We start from the raw sequence: 18191 nt of genomic DNA on the forward strand, positions 1-18191 counted from the left end.
GCATTTAAGTTCTTTGTTCATATCAGAAAACAGCTCATTAATATTACTGTTTGATAAAACAAATTTGTGTCACCAGCAAACATAATACTCCAAAGATTAGCTGCTTTGCTTAAATCATTATTATAAATTAAAAACATAAGAGGAACTAGAATAGAGCCTTGTGGAACACCGCAGGTTATTTCAGTATAGTCACTTTGAAGGCCATCATTATAGGTAAGAAATTGCTTTCTATTTGAAAAGTAACTATGAAACCATTTTAGCATGTTGTTTTTGATTCCATAGTATTCGAGCTTTTTAAGCAATATTTTATGGTCAATGGTATCGAAAGCCTTCGAGAGATCAATAAAGACTCCTAGGGTATATTGTTTTTTTCGAAAGATTCTGAGATTTCCCTAACAAATTGAATAATTGCGTGCTCAGTTGAAATATTTTTTTTAAAGCTAAACTGTTTGGAATATAGTATATTATTTTGGTCAAAATATTTAAATATTCTATTATATATCATTCTTTCCAATAATTTTGAAAAAGTTGAAAGAACCGATATCGGGCGATAGTTGTTGATATTTGTTTTATCGCCTTGTTTGTAAATTGGTATGACTTTCGCAATTTTCAATTGATCCGGGAAAACTCCTTGTTTTATAGATGCATTAAACACTTTATGAAGAATATCTTTCTGACTTTCATAACATTCTGCAACTATGTTACCACTTACTTCATCAGCAACAATAGCTTTATTTCTTTTTAAAGATTTAAAGGCTATATCGAGCTCGTCATGGGATAATTCAGAAGAATACACATTATTATACAGTCGACTCTCGATATCTCAAATACTTGATATCTCGAACTTTTGAGTATCTCGAACTTTTTTAGCGGTCCCATGGACATAACGTACTAGTTTAGGCTAAAATCCTCTCGATATCTCGAACCTTATTATCTCGAACTTTTTGGTATCTCGAACAATATTTTCGGTCCACAGGGCAATTTTCTCTCGTTATCTCGAACTTTTCAACATTTTTTTTTTCAAAAATGTTTTAATAAAATTTAATTTTTTTAAATTCCAATTTTCGAAAAAAAAAATTTTTAATTCAATTTTTAAGTTCGATTTTTTTTAAGAATCGAATTTCTGAAAAGTTTTCCTTTAATATATAATTTATTCTTTTTGTCAAACGCAGCAACATGCCGCTCGTTAAACGAAAACTCACGAACAAATCTATAATAGAAAAATGCAAGGCATTAAAAGACCTAGAGACTGGGATGTCTAACAAAGAGGTTGCCAAAAAGTATGGAGTCCCAAAGAACACATTATCAACCTGGATTAAAAATAAAACCAAGTTATTAACCTCACTGGAAAAAAATGGCACAAAATCTAAACGGAAGAAACTTCGTAGTGGTAATTTCAAAAATGTAGACAAGGCCATATACACGTGGTTCGTTGCAAAAAGAAGTCAACAAGTACCAATTGATGGTACCATACTAAAAGAAAAGGCACTAAAATTCGCAGAAGCATTAGGAGAGTTGGATTTTAAAGCATCTGATTGTTGGTTTCATAATTGGAAAGAAAGGTCAGTTAAATTTTGTCAAATCTTGTTCAATTTTAATATAAACAAATAACATGTATCTGTTTATATTTAATTTATTTAGTTTTTTAAACGTGTAATTAAAATTCAATTATTCTGTTCCTATTTTTAGGAACGGCATCAGCTTTAAAATAATCTCAGGCGAAAGTGCCGCCGTGACGAATAATACGACTGCTTCGTGGAATGAAACTACACTTCCAACATTGCTTTTGAATTACAAGCTTGAAAACATTTTCAATGCCGATGAGTTTGGACTATTTTACCAGTGCCTACCAAACAAAACATACCATTTCTCACGAGAAAAATGTTTTGGGGAAAAAAATAGTAAAGTCAGACTAACAGGCATAGCAGCAGGGAGTGCAACGGGAGAAAAATTACCTATGTTTGTTATTGGAAAATCTAAAAACCCACGGTGTTTTAAGCACATTAAACAACTTCCTTGCACATATAAAAATTAGCTAAAAAGTTGGATGACCGGAGACCTTTTTACAGAATGGGTAATGAAACTTGACTCATTTTTTCGTGCTCAAGACAGGAAAGTAGCATTCCTGGTGGATAACTGTTCTGCCCACCCACACATTGAAGGGCTAAGCAACATCAACCTAATATTTTTCCCCCCTAACACCACATCTGTCCTTCAGCCCATGGATCAAGGCGTAATACGAAGTCTTAAAGCTCATTATCGTCACAAAATTGTGCGTTTGTGTATCAAGGCTGTCGATAATAACGAACCCATGCCAAAAATTTCTATACTTCAAGCAATGAAAGAGCTTGCTTCTTCGTGGAATGCTGTGTCGAAGGAGACTGTCATCAACTGCTTTAAAAAAGCTGGTATCAGCAAAACAAACAAGAGTATTGAAGAAGCTGATGATGATCATTCTTTTAAATTTTTGACAGAAGAACTTAACCGTTTGCGAGAGTTAGATCCTCGTGCCGTCCAAGAAGATCTCTCAGCGGAATCTTACATTGGTTTAGATTGCGATGTAGTAACCACCGGTTCACTTGCTACTGATGCTGAAATCATTGCTCAAATTTTAGACCCTAATTTTGAAAACGACGATAATGAAGTTGAAGATAGCGTTGACGAAGCTATTGACGTCGAAGCCCCGCCACGCCCATCTGATATTCAATTAGAAATTGCTTTTGAAACAATTCAAAATGCTTCACTATACAGCTCAAAATACGGAAATGAAATACAATCCCTAGCACTAAAACTTGAGGATTTAATGAAGATGGAAAAGATGGATAATTTAAAGCAATATCAGATAACAGATTTTTTCCAAAAGTTGTAGTTTTTGTTGTTAATGATTTTTGTCAGAAAAATAACTTGTTTTAATGAAAGTCGGGCAATTTTATTTATTTTCAACCCTTTTCTTGATATCTCGAACTCTCGATATCTCGAACTTTTTTTCCGGTCCCCTTACTGTTCGAGATATCGAGAGTCGACTGTAATGAGATTTATTTATAGGACACAAGTAGTCTTCAAACAAATTTTCGGTCATAGAATTTTTTTTAGAGAGATTGGTTCCAATTTCAATAAAAAAATTTATTAAATATTTTGCAATTTTGCTCGGTTCACATATATTTACATCTTCAAATTTTATAGTTTTTAGTAAAGAAATTAAGTGATTTTTTGATTTTCCTATTATCTCTTTTATTATTTGCCAGGTACGCGTTGAGTCGTTTTTAAACTTATTGATCAGATTAGTATAATAATTTTTTTTTAGATTTTTGCGAATTTTTTCAAATAAATTTTTATAACTTTTATATATTTTTTCATTTGCAGAAGATTTAGTTTTTAAATATTTAATATACAACTTCTGCTTTATTTTCGAAGATTTTTTTAAGCCTTTTTTAATCCAAGGACTATTGAAGGTTTTATGACTTGTAACTTTTTTACATACTGGAAAGTTCGCGTCATATACTAAGTAGAATGTTTCAAAGAATTTATTATAAATAGTACTTGCATCTTCATTAAAGTTGATAAGCCCCCAATAAAGTAATGATAGTTGATATTTGAAATCATTTATTTTTTTGTCGTTGTAAAATCGTTTCTTTACAGTTCTAATTTGTTTAATTTTATTTGATAATGTTATGTTAAGGGTTAGGAAAATAGGGAAGTGGTCCGATATATCAGTTTTTACGATACCTTTTTGGATGGGGTTATTAAAGATGTCTGTAGTAAAGATATTATCAATGAGAGTAGCAGAATTTTTTGTTACTCTAGTTCGATGATTGATTAAGGGAATTGCGCCTGCTAAAAAAATTTCATCGTAGAAACTTCTCACTTTTTTGTCTTTGTTATAAATAAGACAGCCCATGTTAAAATCCCCAATTAAAAAGTTTTTTTTTTATTTCGTTGTTACCAGCGTGAACTATATTATGTTGCAAATAAAAGCTAATATTTTCGCATTTGCCGTCAGGTGGCCTATAGCAGCTGTTTATAAGTATGTTTTTCCTTTGTTAATAATTAAGTCAATTATTGCGATCTCTTTATCTTTGTCAGATACTATAGCTTTGTTGTATAAGTTTTATGCTTGTGTTTTTTTAAAGAATTCCTAAATTTTTAATTGCGTTCCTCAAAAGTTTGTCGTAGTAATCAGTTTTCTATTTACTCAGAAAGTTTTTTACACCTTTAAATGAAGTTGTCAGTTGATTGCCTTAATTGCTGAATTGGCTGAGGATGAAGGTATAATGCAAACTATAGTTGCACCATGTCTTCATGGGACATTTGTAAGGGACAAATTATTAAATTACATTGTCCCTTAAAAATGTCCCATATATATATATATATATATATATATATATATATATATATATATATATATATATATATATATATATATATCATATATGAAGACCACACGGGAAAAACGATCAAGCTACATTTTTGCTTTATTGGGGTTTTTGCCCCTTTTTTTTTCTGCTGCAGTTTAACTATATAATAATTGACTAGAAAACCGATCAAATTACACAGATATTTAGCTTAACAAATAAGTGAGCTATGGTGTGAGCTATGGTATTTTGAGGTTTAAAATCTAATTTACTCAAAACAATAAAAATGTAGCTTGATCGTTTTTCCCGTGTGGTCTTCATATATGTATATATATATATATATATATATATATATATATATATATATATATATATATATACACAGTATTGGACAAAACATTTGCAACCAAATAATGCTAATTTAGTTTCTTTATATAAAAGTGCTGCATTTTTTCAATTTAGAGAAATAACTATGTAACTGTTTACAGACAAAGTTCTTCAAGTTTTATTCATCACAAAGTTCATTATTTGTACACGAAAATTAATAAATTAATCAAAAGTATTAAAAAAAGTTGATTTCCTTCTGGACAAAACAACTGCAACTCGACAAAATGTTGACCAAGCTGTATTTCGCTATCAATATTTCGTGGCGAATCCTTTGTTGTAGATCCCAGCCTTGCATCTTCGAGGCATAGATTCGATCAGGTGATCAATGAAACTTTGTGGAATCGCTGCCCAGGCCTTTTGGATTTGTTCAAACAGCTGATCCTTATTACGAACACCTTCACGATTAATTCTGCGGTTGAAGATCTCCCACAGGTTCTCGATAGGATTGAGATCCGGAGATTGAGGCGGCCAATCCATCACCGATAGGTGGTTGTCTTGAAACCACTGCTTGACTACTTTTGCAGTGTGTTTCGGATCGTTGTCTTGCTGAAAAACCCATTTTATTGGCATATTCCATTCAGCATGAGGAAACATAACATCTTTCAGGATATTTTTATACATGAAACGGTGCATTATTCCATCGTTTCGATGTATTGGACCTAGACCGTTAGCAGAAAAACACCCCCTGACCATTACATTGCCTCCACCATGCTTCACGGTCTTATGGCAGTAACGTAAATCAAGGCGTTTTCCGGCCGATCGATGTACACGGCAAATGCCATCGCTCCCAATGATGTTGAACTTCGATTCATCACTGAACAGGACAGTTCGCCATTTCTGCACATTCCAGTCAATATGAGATGTAGCAAACAGGAGTTTTTTCTTTTGGTTTTTTAGTGAAATTAGCGGTTTCTTTGCAGGGCGTCGAGAAAACAATCCGGCTTCAACAGCACGTCGTCTGATTGTTCGGTCCGATACAGGCAGCTCTAATTGCTTTTCTGCAATATCTCGACTATTGATATCCAGGGATCCTTCTTGACGGATCTGACGATCATCGAATCCTCTCTAGAAGTAGTGGAACGCGGTCTTCCACCTTTGTTATCTGCTGCCAACTTCCCCGTAGAACGATATTTGGAACATAGTCTTGATACGGTCCATTTTTTCACGCGATATTTATCACAAATACTTTTTTGTGACATTTCACTTACGTAATTGCCAATAATTTTCTTTCTTAGTTCCAATCCAAGACTGTAGGGAGCCATTTTTGCACTTGAAGTCATAAAAATAATAAATATTTCTGGATGCTACTGGATGCTTCCAGATGCTTCTTCTGGAAACTTCTGGAAGCTTCTGCATGCTTCTGGAAACTTCTGGATACTTCCTTTAATTATTAAAAAACTTCCGTGACGTTGACACGGACCAGAATTAAGAAAATGAAACAAACCAAAAAAGTTACACTTGTTTTGTCCGCTGCAAAAATGGCACTTGTCAACGAAATTCTGCCTGTATGCTGTCACCTGTCAGCTGATTGCTCATGTCATGGCATGCTATGACTCCAGACTCCTGAACTGTTTCCTGTGGTAGTATAGTTCGTTTCGTTTTTAAGACATGTAAAATTAGGAATACTTTTTAGCATTGTTCGATGTTGGTTGCAAATGCTTTGTCCAATACTGTATATATATATATATATATATATATATATATATATATATATATATATATATATATATATATATATATATATATATATATATATATATATATGTATTTATGTATGTATATATGTATATATGGGACATTTGTAAATATTTTTCAAAAATTTTCGAGATTAATTGTCAAAATTTCTCAAAAATAGTTGTAAAAACGCAAGAGTTAACTTCATATAGCTTAATCTATATCTTTTATTGATGGAAAGAACTTGGCGTCTTTAACTAACCATCCAGTTTGAAATCCAAAAAAAAAGTCAGCTTTTTTGTTCTCATTGTTTAAACCTGGAAATCCCATGCAAATACACTAAAAATAATCACCCTCTTTATCAAATGTTTTCACAATCTTTTTCAACAGCCGTAACTTAATTTGAAGAGGAGGGAAAACCAGCTACAACTTTGCACCAATTGGGCAGCTTCAAAGTTCTGCTCTCCTACTTTGAGTTCAGTTGTAACTAGCCAATCTTTTTTAAATCAATGATTTGCTATTTCTACTATTTTTTTAATGAATTAAACATGGATATTTGATTAAGCTACATTTTAGTCCTAACAAGAAGTTAACCGTCTTTAATCATCACATATAACCCACAAATGATCATTTTAGTTGATATGCTGAAGCACATCTTCAATTTATAAATAAGCATTGCACTTCCTTTTAACAGTTGTGAAATGGCCAATAGGTCCCGCCAAAAATACAGTTATACAGTATAACTCATTTTAAAGATTGTTTGGAGCTATCAATAAAAAGCGCGCACGGCATCTTTATCACCTCCTTCGTAACTATATTGCTATTATATGTTTCTAGTTCTAATTTCTTAGGGTATTGAGTAATATCTTGAGTTTTAGGACTGGATGATCATTACTGTGAGGTACAAGTTGATGAGCTGAAAAAAGATTCTGGTTTTTAAGGAAATTTGTTAGTGGTTTTTTGTCTCCTACTTTTAATTTAACACATATGAAATAAAAGGAGTTAGGATGAGTTTTGATCAATCTAGTTAATCCTTTCTCTAAAAATAAAAGCATGTTTACAACATTTCGTTTGTGTTAAGTAAATTTTATTTCATTCTGTCTGCTTGCCACTTGCTTAGCCTTCTAAATCACTTCCTGAAATTAAAAAAAAAAACATGGAGCTGGTTTCTTTTTATAAGTGTACATCTTGCTCTGAAGTATAAAATTTACATACATCTTTCACTAAAAACATATCAAACACTCCATGCTCAAGGAGTGTATATCTACTTCACAATTAAATTTGTAAGCACATTCTGTATGCAAATTTAAATGTATGTCATACCTAAAGACGCTTCTTATGCTTTGCCATCACTAAAAGGAATTTTGTATTATTAAGACAAACTGCATGGCGAAAAAAGTAGAGCAAGTCAAGGTTATCAAATACTATTTTCTGAGTCAGCGTCACAAAGTTACCCAGAAACATTTCTAACATTTCTGGCACCAAAGTTTGTGTTGACCAGTAATAATGAAATATCTTATTTTGATTTTCAAACCATGGTTGGTTTACGAAGTATTATAGGTTTAACACATAAACTTATCCGAACATATCGTTAAAGTTTTCACTCGACACCTCCAAAACAAATCCACATTAGAATGGGGTAAGCAAGTTAACCATGGCATGTGAAAGAACATACTCATCGGACTTTGGGGAGCGTCTCTTGTAGAGCTGAGTTTTGATCTCACGCAAATACTTATCAATATTTGTCTCATCTTTAAATACTTTTAATCATGATGGTTGCGGAATTTCAATGAATAGCTACTGGAGTAATGAAATTTGTCTATGGTTCAACTTCATCTTTATAGGAAAATCAAATTATTGCAGGGTTAAATCAGAATAGTAGCTATACTTTAAAAGTTCGAGAGAGACTTGCCCAACATAGTATTAAGCATAAATCACAAATTGGTAGAGTTGCCAAGAATTTTACTTTTGATGCAGAGTCATCCGTTGGTACGGGTCAATGTTTCTGGATGTCCAGATTTGAAATGACAACTCCACTACACTGAGGATTTTTTTCTACAATAATACATTTGACAACAGCACTGGCTTTATTGTAGTTGTTGCACTTTTTAAATCAGTCTTAGGTACTGTACAATATCTCTGAAAGCTTCAATGTCAATTGGGCCAAACCTACTCTTTCTAGAAGTCTTTTAATATCAAATCAATGGAAAAGGAATGAGATTGATTGATGAAGATGGAAACTTGTTTAATATTATAGGAGAGAAAAATAGATGAGATTTGATCTACGTGAGGCGTGAATTAAGGCATTTTTTTCTTTAATTACCAAATGATTTAAAAAGTCTTGTATGGTAAAATTTACAATTAACAAATTTGGAAATGCTGATTAAATTAAAAGCACTTCTTACCAAAGTTTACTTACTGAATGTAATAAACAAAGCTTTTAAGTAGCTGATGAACGTAGAGCTATACGAAAAATAATCGAAATTTAAACTCTGTAGGTAAAACTCAACGAGATTAAATTTAACAAATAATTGTTTAATTGTTATCTTGTCCCTTTTAATTCCATTTAAATTCGTAAAACTGCGTTCATTTGTGCTTTTTCGTCAATATCAGCACATTGTTTTATACAATAGTCTTCCCAGCAAGCACACAACGTTGAAACAACGTTGAAATAACGTTGATCAACGTCGATTAACGTTATTTCAACGTTGTTTCAACGTTGTGTGCTTACTGGGTTGCAGCACAATATAACCAATTTGAACTTAATAAGTCTTTTTCGAAACTCATTACGAAGCCCTTCTCTTTTAATCTTTTAGATTTAGAGTCTTTGGTTCTAAAGTTTATTGCTAATAGTTCAATTCGGTTAGGTCTAACTACAATGTAACTGTTCATTAAATTCATGTCCATAAAATACTTACTCAACGATATGATAACTGCATCATTAGATATTCCACTTGCTTTTAAATTATTACTCCGCTCTTTAGTGATGTTTTTAAGATTTAAATAAAAAGAAAACAAAATGAAATAAAAAAAAAGAAGCATGTAAATTTATTTGTGATTAAAGTTTCAAAACTGTTTCCCTGAGAGCGTTACACTCTTTCTAAACTTCATTAGAATTGATTATACAAAGACTCCTAGCTGATATGCATTTTTCGATTTTGGAAGTAACGGAAAATAATGCACTTAAGTCTTGTAAATTCGCATACTTCTTGTTAAATTGCAAAGTGACCAGGTGAAAGCTAACTTAACATCTAAGGGACAAAGCTTCGACAAAGACAGAATCAAAGAAAAGATCTCAACCTTCTCGTTGGTAATTTAAAATGAACGCTGCGTTTCTTAATTCAGGTTTTTTTCTAGCATATTGTATGTGGTAGAACAAAACCTGAATTAAGAAATATCCCAGCAAGCACACAACGTTGAAACAATGTTGAAATAAAGTTGATCGACGTTGATCAACGTTGTTTCAACGTTGTGTGCTTGCTGGGATTGATTAAGGAAGAATAACCCGAGGTTTTGACCTTTTTAAATAAAGAAGAAAAATAGATATTTAAATAAGAAGAGTAAAAAGAGGAGATATTGATAACAACTTTATTCGCTACAAGTAGAGTAAGAGAGTATTTTGTATTTTATAAACGTAATGAATAAAAGAGTGCTAACAATTACACACTAATAAAACGCTTATTGAGATATTTTGTATAACAAAATATACTGAGGGGGGTAAACACGACATTAACCCTTTAAAGATTAAACCTTACCCATTCCTAACCAAGTAGTCCCCATACGCTCAACCTCAATCCCAACTTCCACATGATACCTTCCACATAATAGTAGAACCCATGCCTCCCTAGAACTTTCCGTAACCAATCATATATGTTAATTAGATATCTAACTCGCGCTTCCGCAGTGAAGTAAACTTTTTGCCAACCAAGCTTGTGAAGAAAATGAATTATTGTCTGTTAAAGTAAAGTGACTATCGGCTTTAAAAACTTTAAAAAGTTACTTCACTTTTTCTTACGCAATTTTTATGAAGTTAGACACTTAGTTAACATATATAATTGCCCGTAACCTTACTGCAGCTACACACTAACAACAAACAGGTAAAAAAAGTTAAGAAAAAGCCGCCCTCATAATAGCTCCGAAATTTTCACGAACTTCACTAATTTAACTATTACCATTTTATCAGTGTAAATTAAATTTCTGATCCTTTTTGCGAAATCACTTCTAAATTTAAATGGTGTGAGTAACTTTTTTTTTTACCTTGCAAATTTGGTGTTTAGATTGTGTCTTTCTTTCATCGATCGAATGTTGGATGTTTAATTCATGTAAAACTTAAGGATGTTTATAACGTCTTTTTTGTTGTTGCTGTATTCCTTCCTCACAATTTTACATGTTTCGTCCGCTACTTCTAAGATAAAATATTAACGATGAAAATAAAATCTTTACCTTTAATGAGTTGATATTACTATAATACTATAATATAAAAGTCTTACTGTTTTTTGATTAGGGTTTTTTCTTCTGTTTTTCAATCTTGACCTAAATTCTTTGTAAACTGGTATTGATACTCTGATATATAGCAACCAGACAATCTTATGCACGTTTTTGTTTTTTGATAAAAAATTAACATAGAGTTTGACATTACAGTCAACTCTTTAATTAGCATATGCCCATCGTATGATACGTCATATGATATGTCAATTCCAATACTAATTTCATCTTATATGCCTTTTTAATTGATATGCAGTTGCGGAATGCTTTTTGCCATGCCAATATTGAATTAATAATATCAAAATGTCAAAAGATTTTGAATGCAAACTTGAATAAATAATTTATATAAAAAAAATACCAAATCACTTTTCTTTTCGTTCATAAGCGGCATATTAAATTAATTGCTGCTTAGCGGAATAGCGTCTAGCTGCCAATTATTTTAGCAATTAAAAAATTAATTTTTGACATTGAAAATTAATAAGTGTCATTTAAATTGGTATGTAAAAAAAAAGAAATCAACATAAATTTAGTATATTACAAATAGTCATAATTGCTTGTTCAAAGTGTGAAGATAAAGAGTAAAGATGATGAAGAAGACTTTTGAATCGAAAACTTGATGACCAGCGTTACATTTTTCATATAACTTGTTTACATTTGGGCGTTTCGTAGATTTTAATATTTCATATTAATCTCAATTATACTCATACTTTTAAAAAAAAATTCAAGTTTACCAAATCATAATAAAGAATATTTGAAGACTCCACGGGAAGAAACGGCAGGGTCACATTTTTTCATTTTGAGATAAATCATTATTAAACTTTTAAACCTTTATAAGTTTCGAAGCTTAAGGAAAATTTAGAAAAACTTTAAATATGCATCAAATCGTTTATTTGATTTGAATTCAAATACAAAATATGCTATTATGATCAGTAAAGCTAGAAAGTGTAAAAAGTCGAAACTTTCAAAATGTGACCCTGCCGTTTCTTCCCGTGGAGTCTTCATTTACTTTTCTTTTATAAATCCTTTTTTTTCTTTTGCATTTAATCTTTTTTCCAATGTTTTCTGATGTTATTCAATTTTTTCGTATTTTTCTTGATACTGTACTTTTTTTATTTACTTTTTTTTATTTGTTATTTTTTTTGATACTTTTGATTTTTTTTTTAACTTTTTCCAATCGTTTCTGACTTCTTCTGATTTATATTGATTTCTTTTTGCTTTTGTTTATTTTCTATTTTTAATAAGTATTTTTGTTATTTTCTGACTTTCTGAAAGTTTTCTGAAAAAATTCAGAAAAGATCAGAAAAACATTAAAAAAGATAAATTAATATCAATAACAACAACAACATCAACAATAACAACAACAAAAACAACATTAACAACAACAACAACAACAATTATAATAATAATAATAATAATAATAATAATAATAATAATAATAATAATAATAATAATAATAATAATAATAATAATAATAAAAATTTAAAAAAATTAGGAAAAAATTAAAAAAATTAAGTAAGTCAAAAAATCTGGAGAAATTAGAAAAAGTTGCAAAAAATCTAAGTTTTTTGGTTTTCTTTTGACTTTTTCAAAAACATAGGTTTTTTTTTACTAATTCTATTTTTTACAAATTTTTCTTTACTAATTCTTTTTTTGCATGATACGCGCAACGGCCTTTATTACCAAATAACTATCATCAGTTACTGCAGTTTTTAAAATCGAAATACAGTAGCGTGCAAAAGTTTATAAACAGCAAAATTTTTCAAGTTTTTTCATCATAACTTTTAGACTTTGGACTAAAAATAGCTGAAATTTTTAACTATTGTTCCTATAATATGATTATATAGTAAGATTTATTTAAAAAAATGATAACTTGAAACGGAAGCAAGAAATTCAAATTTCATTGAAAACATAACCGTGCAAAAGTTTATAAACAATTCCATGCTCCATTAAGAAAATCAAAATTTCATCAAGAAAAATGTATATATGTTAAAATTAATTTACTGGATATGATAATTAACTTAAATTGAATTTAAAAATTAACGGGAAAATAAAAGTAATTGTCAAGAGAAAAGAAAGATTTAATTATACGTGCTGTAGAGAGGAAGATTCCTTACAAGCAAATTTCTGAGCTTAATGATGTGACTAATTCAACAATTAGCGTACTAGTTAAGAGATATAGAGACCAAAAGACACTTGAAAACTAGCATTGTTCAGCCAGGCCAAAGATAACTACAGAACATCAAGACAGAACTTTAGTAAGATAATCAAAACAAGATCCCCGCAGATGTGCTGTCGACTTAAATCCCAGCAAGCACACAACGTTGAAACAACGTTGAAATAACGTTGATCGAAGTTAATCAACGTTATTTCAACGTTGTTTCAACGTCGTGTGCTTGCTGGAATAACTTTTTGAACAATAATTCTATTGTTAAATGTAGCGTAGATACTAAAAAACGTCACCTGCGTCAGCATAATTTGTTTGGTAATTGTCGTGCCAAAAAACTAAATATTGTTAAAAACTATTATTAATAATATTTAATTATATTTAGTTTTTTGGCAGGGCAATTAAAATTTGCAAAAGATCATTTGCGTTGGACTTCAAAAGAATGGTTAAAAGTCTTTTTCAGTGACGAATCAAAGTTTTTATATGTTTGATAGCAATAATATCAAGTACATAAGATGAAAGTTTTGCTTCTTGATACTTAATCAAATGCTTACAGTTAAACATGTTGGTGACAATATAATGGTTTGGGGATCTTTTAGTCGTGATTCTATTGATCTACTTTATCGCATCGAAGGCATAATGGATTAGAATGTATATTTAGATTTAATCAAGAATGTTATGCTGCCACATGGAAAACAAAATATGCCTTGGGTTTGGATCTTCCAACAAAACAACAATCTAAAGCACCATGCAAATTCTATAAAAAGTTTTTTAATATGAAAAAAATTCCTATTTCGGACTGGCCTTATCAAAACCCAAAAATGCTCTGTTGGATTTAAATCTGTTGGATTTAAATCCAACAGAGCATCTTTGGGTTTTGATAAGTTAGTGACGAGTGCTTTTATCAATTCACTGCAGATATGGAAAAGGTTTATTTAAGAATAAATGGAACCCAGATTACTCTTGGACAATTGTAAGAGAATATATTTTATTTTAATACGCGGACGCTGGAATATCAAAAGGGAAAAAACGCCACTTTTATTCATATATTTTTTCTGACTCCTGATATATGTTGATTTAAAATACACGAAGGCCAAAAATTATTTATTAGGCTCTTGCACTTTATGAACGGTTTTTTTTCTTTTTCTCATACCAGAAAGTTGTATTTCTAAAACTCACAATAAAGCGTCGGTGAAAGTTTTTAGAAAATTTCCTAAATATAAAACGAAGCCTATTTTATTACTGGCAATATACGGAGTGTTAAACAATAATTACAAGAAAATCTATTGGTAAATTATTATTAATTTCTAAAAAAGAAAATCAATTTAAATGGAGTCTTTTAGTCCACCTAGAGATTTAAATGGAGTCTTTTAGTCCACCTAGAGATTTAAATGGAGTCTTTTAGTCCACCTAGAGATTTAAATGGAGTCTTTTAGTCCACCTAGAGATTTAAATGGAGTCTTTTAGTCCACCTAGAGATTTAAATGGAGTCTTTTAGTCCACCTAGAGATTTAAATGGAGTCTTTTAGTCCACCTAGAGATTTAATTTAGGGAAAAACGTTCGAAAAGATTTTAAAAATAAAAAAAAGTTCTGCTATTTAATCGAAGTTCTACAGCAGATGTACAGTTGCTATAAATTATATTCAAGACATTTTGTCGAGTGACACTCTTTATACCGAAGTACAGTTATTATGTAAAACGTATATCGCTTTTATAGAGTTTGATACAATTCAGAGACAGTAAACTTTTTTTGCAACGATACGTTAATATATATACGTAATTTGGTCTCAATAGCTAAAAGAAATTTAAATGTCGTCTTAATGTTTATGAAAAACGGTTAACAAAATCTAAATTATAAATGTTATCGATATTATGTAAAGAGTTTTTTTTCAGAATCGTTTTAAAAATTTTTACGATAAAAACAATCCAGCTGGAATAATTTTTTTTTACCAACTGCTTATGGTTTTACCTTCTGCACATTAAAAAAAATCTTGAAAAAAACAAACTTTCTCTTTATAATTTTTGTAAAATATACATTTTTTTTACTGACGAATTGAGAAACTAATTGTTGAAAATATAATTTTGGAAAAAAAAAACAAAAACTTTTGACCTTTTCAGAAAATTTAATTAATTAACTTATAAGTTCAATAAGAAGATAATTTTTTTAAACAAATGTTGTACATTGAGTCATTGCCGTACATTAAATCCCAATTTTTTCTCCTTCAGCTTAGATTACCGCCTCCAGACGAGACCTGAACCTCTTGCAGGTGTTATGTTCTTTACAGATTCTTAATATACTCAATAAAGAGGTCATCCCATAACCTTCTAATGGATTGGGGAAGATTAATCAGGCTTAGATTTTGCCAGCAGCAAACCCCAGCCCGAACCTGAGTCTATATACTAAAGTCCAGAGGATTAAAGCCTGGTGAGATAGGGGACCACAAAACGTTATCCCAGAAGTTGAGGCTCTGTTGGCCAGTTTTGGGATGACTTTGCTATATGTGAGGGGAAATTAATTTTGGAAATAGAACTCTTTATACATTTAATATAGTAAATCTTTTGGTTAGGCAACTTTATATTCATACATAAATTAGTCGTTTGAAATTAGTTAGAAAAATAAGTTTAATTATTCTATTTGAATAGCACTTCTGCGCGATGTCTTGAAGGGTTGAAGTGTAATAACATAAGGAATAAGAGGTACAGCTTTTTCTCTCTGGAATCTTTTTAGCTCCGAACTTATAAATATATAAATTGTTCAAATTCGCTTTTTTTTTCAAATAACCGGTGATTATTATTCGATAAAAATTGAACATTAACGTGTTCTTTTTCGCAAGCGATTTAATAAAGTGGTTACAAATTTTGGTTGGAATTCTAAATGGTCTCTACTCTTTAGTTTAGGTTACATACGGAGCTTATTCGGACCTTGACTGATTCTTTGTCTATCTAACCCTAAAGAGATTTGATTGGACTCAAACCTGTTAAAACGCAGTAGCTTAGGCATTAAACTTATCTAAGCTTGTACAAGGACTGTACAAGGTTTGTAGGAAAGAGTTAAACCTTATAAAAACTGGCACCTTTCGTTTCGATCAGTCAGGAGGTCTGCTAATGGAACTATACAGTTATCTAGCACCTTTACGTAATACTTTTCGAATTTCAATTTTCTGGGAAAAACCTTACTTCTGCCTTAAAGTTATTTCATCTCAGAAAATCACTCTTCCAGTTCGACAAGCAATTCTCAGTATTGGTTGGAAAAGTAAATTTGAAAAGTTAAAGAACATATTCTTGGATTGGCGTTTTCTAGGCGATATATAGGACGATTCCAGCACTACGAAATTTTTTGAACATCCAGATCCTTGATGACGTTGTGTACCCTCTATCATTTAAAACTTCTTCAGTGTATTTCTGACGTGATTATCGAAAATTATCTATTCGATATTTCTCTGTTGCCATACTTCACACCTATTGTCTGCAATTATTTTGGTGCTTACAGCTTTTTGACACATCTCTCAGTACCCTAACTTTTAGGTTTACTCAAAATCTCAAATAACCTAAATATGACTATACTGGTAATCATTAAAGATATTATGCAAACTTTAATTGGAGAAGATCTCACTATCAGAAAAGCAGTTTAAATGACAGCTGGTTGAGGATAAATTAGAAACCAATTTAAATTTATATCAGAAATTATCAACAAACATATTTTAGAAAGCTAAAAAAGCCTGCTTTTTTTAGCCTTTGATTTTTGAGCTTTTAGGTTTTTGAGTTACATACAGGAACTGAGTATAAACAAAACTGGAGTTGGCAAAAACTTTTTATATATACTTTAGTTGCAATATTATGAATAAGTTCATTGACAAATTTGATTTGTTTTGAAACTTGGGAATCTTTGCATCTATAAGTCTGTTACAAAATTGTTTATGTATGATATTCAAGATGGTAGTGTGAAAGCTTTAAAAACTATAAGAGACTACAAACTTTACAAATATCATATATATATATATAAACCATATGCTTATGCATACAACAAATAAATATAAAACATTCATTTCATAAAAAATCCCTATTTTAAGTTATCACATTTTGAATAATTAACATTTGAAGGTAATAAGTAAAGAAAATGATGTCTGAATTATTTTCTTGAATTTCTAAGTAACGCCTAAAATTTTCTACAACTCCACATGTTTATGCATTACACTTTCTACTTTTTTCATAAAGTCTGTTTTTTCCAAACAACCATTGCAGCTTTCACCCCAGTCATCTAAAATCTTCTTTAAATCTTTCACTTTCATTTTCTTTAAGTCGATGTTTTTCCAATCAAATGTTTTTTCATAAGCCAGTTCACAAATTTGCTTATCTTTCTTTTTAAGCGCTTCACATATACTTGCAATAGGCTTGTAATATGCAAGCGGTTTAGTAACTTCGTTTAAGATAAATGTAGCAGCATCACTTGTACCACCAATAAAATAGCACTGTAAGTAATAAAAGTTATTAAATAAAAACTTTAAACACTATGAATAGTAGTTCATAAACATTACATCGTAAGAACATAACAGATTTTTCTTTATGCTGTTAAATGTAACTTAATTTATGATAAAAACTTATAAAATTAACATACAAATCTATTTTCTTTATTCTTAGCTTTTGCACAAGCCTTTTTCAATTTTTCAGTTGAGTCCTTTCGATCAGCATCTGATAATGTTTTCTCAAAGTTGGTTAAGAACTTGATGCAAACTATAACAAAAAGAAACTTTTTTTAATAAGCTTTCGATATTTTTGAATCCTTTGAGTTTTATTTTCATTTTTAATGATTAAAATAGAAAAAATAAAAAAAAAAGAAATAAAAAAATACGGTCAACAGCACCATAAACATGACTGTTTCGTAAACAATGTGACTAGAGCGTTCAAAGAAATATATTTTCTGCATACGAAAAAATAAAACACATTAGCGAGAGAGCGGCATACCTTCACATTCACCTTCTTTTAACGCACCAGAAGCTTTTTGTATGAGTATTGCAGATAAAATTAAGAATGTGATAACATTTAAAATACTAATCAAACTCATTCTAATTGCTGAATGTTATACGTCTTTAAGTTGAAGAACCTAAGGAGATTTGTTGGAGAAGATTTCG

General features: G+C 30.6%; 2 protein-coding genes across 2 annotated transcripts; both read right to left on the minus strand.

Annotated features, from left to right (window-relative positions):
• Positions 1-2929: 2929 nt before the first annotated feature.
• LOC149880216 (uncharacterized) lies at positions 2930-3898 on the minus strand. Its single transcript, XM_090070003.1, has one exon. It carries the CDS (start codon positions 3896-3898, stop codon positions 2930-2932), a length of 969 nt encoding a protein of 322 aa, XP_089926129.1.
• A 13282-nt stretch (positions 3899-17180) lies between these two features.
• LOC149880217 (mesencephalic astrocyte-derived neurotrophic factor-like) lies at positions 17181-18187 on the minus strand. Its single transcript, XM_090070913.1, has 3 exons — positions 18025-18187; positions 17678-17793; positions 17181-17531 (listed from the first exon to the last, which is right to left on the minus strand). Exons 1-3 carry the CDS (start codon positions 18122-18124, stop codon positions 17229-17231), a joined length of 519 nt encoding a protein of 172 aa, XP_089927039.1. The 5' UTR covers positions 18125-18187; the 3' UTR covers positions 17181-17228.
• Positions 18188-18191: the final 4 nt, after the last annotated feature.

The sequence above is a fragment of the Hydra viridissima genome, unplaced genomic scaffold (assembly GCF_058129835.1).
Source record: "Hydra viridissima isolate aposymbiotic clone 2 unplaced genomic scaffold, HvirCarnegie_v1 scaffold_13, whole genome shotgun sequence".
Classification (NCBI taxonomy): domain Eukaryota; kingdom Metazoa; phylum Cnidaria; class Hydrozoa; order Anthoathecata; family Hydridae; genus Hydra; species Hydra viridissima.

Bases quoted from the DNA above. Each gene is read 5' to 3' on its own strand.
- LOC149880216 (XM_090070003.1), bottom strand. From the start codon at position 3,898: ATGGGCTGTCTTATTTATAACAAAGACAAAAAAGTGAGAAGTTTCTAC.
- LOC149880217 (XM_090070913.1), bottom strand. From the start codon at position 18,124: ATGAGTTTGATTAGTATTTTAAATGTTATCACATTCTTAATTTTATCT. The intron at 17,794-18,024 runs GTATGCCGCTCT...TTTTTGTTATAG, and splicing joins AAAAGAAGGTGAATGTGAAG to TTTGCATCAAGTTCTTAACC. The intron at 17,532-17,677 runs GTATGTTAATTT...TATTACTTACAG, and splicing joins AGAATAAAGAAAATAGATTT to TGCTATTTTATTGGTGGTAC.